Consider the following 4,321-nt stretch of genomic DNA (forward strand, 5'->3'; position numbering starts at 1 on the left):
AATACATAATTTTATTTTCACGTCAAGACTTTATAAGTTAGATTAAGAAAAAAAATATTCATGACATGTGATGCTTTTAACATTTTTACAAATGAAATTCCATATTTACAGATCGATATTGATAGCTACTTAAATTATAAAAGATATTTCATGGTCATGATTTTTTTTTTCTTTTTGCTACAAAATGTCATAATAATAATTTTGAAGGTCAATTAGCAATTAAGAAACCTACTGACATTTGTATTGAAATTAAGAAAAAGTTTTACAACCTACTAAAGTGCTAAATCGTACGAAAAAATTACATGAAAATAATAGATATGCAATAAATAATTCTTCATTCCGTTTTGTTATTATCTGTCTTCCTCTCATCCGAAATATTTTTAATTACCATCTTAATATTTCAAAATTCTGACTTTATCATTAATTTCTGCAAAATTCATATGTAATCATGTGCGCATCATGATTCTGCGCATGACTAAGAAGTCATGCGCAGATTGGTGTTATGCATGTTAAAGTGAGTAAAAATTGAATTGAATACGGTAGAAAATCATGCACAACACGAATTTGCGCATGACCAAAATACGAACGTAATGAGTTATCAATTTTGTAAAAAATCAATAATAAAATCAGAATTTTGAAATATTAAGATGGTAAATAAAAAAATTTCGGTCCTCTCACTTCTTTTCTCTCACAAATTGAACTCCTCTCAGGATTTAAATCCGATTTAATATTTTTTTTTCCGCTCTGACTAATCGTAAAAAGTTAAATCTATTATACTAATTTTCATCTTCTTTTTTTTTTTCGACCAGACTCAAAAGTCCGACAAAGCAAGTCAGATCCAAAGCAGCCGCATTACATTTATTCTTTATTATTTTTTAGATAAAGAATTTACTCTTTCAAAAAATAAAAATGAACAATCCTGCGGCAAAAGCAAAGGGCATAAAAGGTCCGGATTCTCCTGTTACATATAGCTCGGTAAAAAGGGTGTCTTGAATATCCGACATGCGGGTCCCCCAGATTGCATTCCAGGTTTGTAAACTGGTGGGTCCCGTAAGTCGTAGATACGCAACTGCTTTTGTTACAGAGCACAGGAATCAGAGAATTTAGGTTGAGAAACAAAAGTGTAATCCTGTTCGGAGACCATTTCGCAAAAAGGCCGCTTTCCTTATTCCCCGTACACAAATTTTCCTTTTGCTTTTGGGGAGAGATAACCACACACAATGAGATGACATTGTGACAAGCACCCTTCACCACTTGTTTGTTAAAATTAAAATGCGTCAAAGAACAAGGCAAGAGGCACACACAAAGCTTGAGTCTCTCTCAAGAAAACCTGTTATCTCCGCAACCTCTCTTGCGCTATAAATCCCTCCCGTGTACATGCTTCTCTCTCCCCACTCTCCCATGCAAAGATCCACTTCATGGCTAATCTCTTGCCATCGCATCTCCAACGATAAATAATAGAGGTTTTGTTTCGCCTTCAATTTCTCACTTCTGTGTACTCTTTCATGGGAATGGAGAGATCCAATTCAAGTGTTATAAGGTTGCCTCCTGGATTCAGATTTCACCCAACGGATGAAGAATTGGTTTCTCTGTATCTAAAGAGAAAGGTCTTGTCGTACCCCGTACCGGCTGGTATTATACCAGAGATTGATTTTCTTAGGCATAACCCTTCAGATATACCTGGTAATTAATTACTTCTCTCTTTTGCTATGTGACTGTTTTGGTAGCTAATTGTAACATTCTCCAATACAAAATTGATATATAAATTGAATTGTTTTAACCAACTTGTAGGTGCAAGTGAAGGGGAGAGATATTTCTTCAACCAAAGAGAGGCCAAGTACCATAACGGGTCTCGATCAAACAGAGCAACAAGATCCGGATCCGGTTACTGGAAAGCCTCAGGCAAAGATAAGCCTATAATTGGTTCGAGAAATAACCAAATAATAGGGTTTAAGAAAACCCTGGTTTTCTATCAAGGGAAGCCTCCTAGAGGAACCCGTACCGACTGGGTCATGCACGAGTACCGTCTTGCAAATGTATGATTCATTTTACATCTTCTATGTTTCTTAGGTTTACTGTACCAGTAGTATTTACCTGATCTGTGGTAACTACAATGTACCAGTAGGCCATAGACGCCACATCAATATCGGTACCATTAATTAATATTTGGTAATTTGACTAGTCCTGAACTGAACCACGGTCAAATAGTTATTATTTGTTTATAACAACGGTCAAATAGTTATTATTTGTTTATACAAGTTGTTATGTGGTTTATCCGGCCCCTTCTTGAATGCTTACAGAATTATGAATTTGTAAATTTTTCAGGATTGTATGGTTACCTCGACAAATTGGGTTCTTTGTCGAATTTTCAAAAAGAAAAGAAATAGCCAGGTGGACATGGAATTCATGGACCAAGCAGTGGTGGAAAGGCCCGGCACACCTCCGCCTTTGTCAAGTTCGAGTTGTGTAACAGATAATTCTGATGAAAATGCAGAGGAAGTTAGTAGCAAGGAAGAGTATGAGTACAATAGAAGTCCATGAACAGAATCTGAGAGAGAGAGAGATTGAGTGGTTCAATGTATAGGCTTAAGAGAGGTTAAAGAGTTTTAGTAGGACCTCTTGCTGGCTTTTTGTATATTGTTTTCATGCAAGTAATGTAAGTATGCAAGAGGAAATTATACATGTAGAAGCTTAAGCATGTTAATGTTAATTTTGATATAAAAAAGGTCATCTCCTTTCCTTTCTATTCCTTGTTGTTTTTTTTTTTAATTTGACTGAATTGTAATTCTGAGATTTGCAAATATGGTATGATTAATCATGTGATTAGTTAGACATAAGAAGGTAAGAACATGTATGGTATAAATATGTGCATAACAATTTTGTTTTGTTTTACCCCTGCTGGGGTGACAGTAATTTTGATCCGACACAAATGGATAAACAAGTACAAAACCTATCAATTATAATCAGAGGGACCCTGTCTTATGATTATATTTATGGAAAAAGGAGCAATGACAAATGACAAGAAAAAGGGAATACGTGCTGTTTGTGAATTGTGTTGTTAATTGGATAAATTACCTTTCATAGTTAGCCACAGAAATAGAATACAGGGTTTTATAAGAAATTGAGCTAGGTCAAAGGCACAAGAGCCCCTCTTTTATATCACCTTTCCTTTTCAAGGATCTTTGCAGAGATCTTGCGTTGAAATTGGGAAGAGAGAGAGAGAGAGCGATCAAACGAAGGTGGGGGCTCATTCAGGTCGCCACCACCTTGGCTCCACCTATTTCTGTGTTTTTGGTACATTCTTTTTTTCTTTAGTTATCCAGTTGAAAACTTGAAATTATCATAATATTTTATTTCTCTGTACTTTAAGAAAAAGCTTAGGATTCTTTATGGCGGTATTATTTTAGATTCTTTTTTTTTTTTGGTGAAAAGGTTCGTAGGCTAGCATTTCTTCTTCTTCTACACCGTGTTATATATATATTTCCTCGACAGTTCTTTCACTTTTCATAAGATGTATTTTCCGTTTTTGCTCCTTATTGTTGAGAGATGCCAAGTGGAGGCATGGAATGTGGAGAGAGGAAACAAAATCAAATCAAAGAAGGAGACCTATTGTGTTACATAGTGCCCAAATTGCCAGGTTAGAGGTAGACATGTGATACTAACTAGAGTTAGTAAATAAGCCTTGTGGCTAACTCTTACGTGGCTTTCTATCAATTCAAATTGCCTTGTAATGTACGTTTAATAGTTATACCGACGACATTTGACTTCAATTCGGTACCGGTCAGACCACTTGTTAGCCGTCTGACCGGAAAAGGTATCGGTAAAGCGTATTCTCTTCCCATTTTGTTGCTGAATTAGGTCATGTTGGTTTTGGGTCTTCTTTGTTCAAAAATTAATCAAATGTCTATAGTATACAACTATACATTGATTGAAAATTTCAAGAAAACTATTATTCAGTATTATTTTATTTAATATTTGGGTACTGGACAAACTGTTGGAGCTCATTCCTTTTCGGTCCATGCATAGGGTGACCGAATATATATATATATATTTTTTATGGTTGGCGGCGAAATGCCGACAGATTTATTGATACTAAAAAAGGGTGACCGAAATTTTTGCACCAACACTCGTTTTGAACTACAAAAAATTTGAATATGGAGGGTAACTGAAACTTTGTTTCGCTCCACTCAGCTTTTGAAACCCGGATATGGAGTTAACCGATTTTTGAAACCCGAATATGAGGGTGACCGAAGAGTTGGTTTGATTCATCCAGTTTTTGAAATCTTGTGTAGTACGTGGTGTGGTGGTGTGAAAGGGGGCA

The 4,321-nt window shown here is 35.5% G+C and overlaps 1 protein-coding gene across 1 annotated transcript; it reads left to right on the forward strand.

Annotated features, from left to right (window-relative positions):
- The first annotated feature begins 1,183 nt into the window (after positions 1-1,183).
- On the forward strand, positions 1,184-2,739 carry LOC144552206 (NAC domain-containing protein 83-like). The gene is made up of 3 exons (XM_078300353.1): positions 1,184-1,683; positions 1,792-2,036; positions 2,326-2,739. Exons 1-3 carry the CDS (start codon positions 1,506-1,508, stop codon positions 2,539-2,541), a joined length of 639 nt encoding a protein of 212 aa, XP_078156479.1. The 5' UTR covers positions 1,184-1,505; the 3' UTR covers positions 2,542-2,739.
- The last annotated feature ends 1,582 nt before the right edge of the window (positions 2,740-4,321 follow it).

Source organism: Carex rostrata, chromosome 3, assembly GCF_964058835.1.
Source record: "Carex rostrata chromosome 3, lpCarRost1.2, whole genome shotgun sequence".
Taxonomy (NCBI): Eukaryota; Viridiplantae; Streptophyta; class Magnoliopsida; order Poales; family Cyperaceae; genus Carex; species Carex rostrata.

Coding starts and splice junctions, on each gene's coding strand:
- LOC144552206 (XM_078300353.1), top strand. CDS start 1,506: ATGGGAATGGAGAGATCCAATTCAAGTGTTATAAGGTTGCCTCCTGGA. Junction 1,684..1,791: donor TAACCCTTCAGATATACCTG/GTAATTAATTAC, acceptor ACCAACTTGTAG/GTGCAAGTGAAGGGGAGAGA. Junction 2,037..2,325: donor ACGAGTACCGTCTTGCAAAT/GTATGATTCATT, acceptor TAAATTTTTCAG/GATTGTATGGTTACCTCGAC.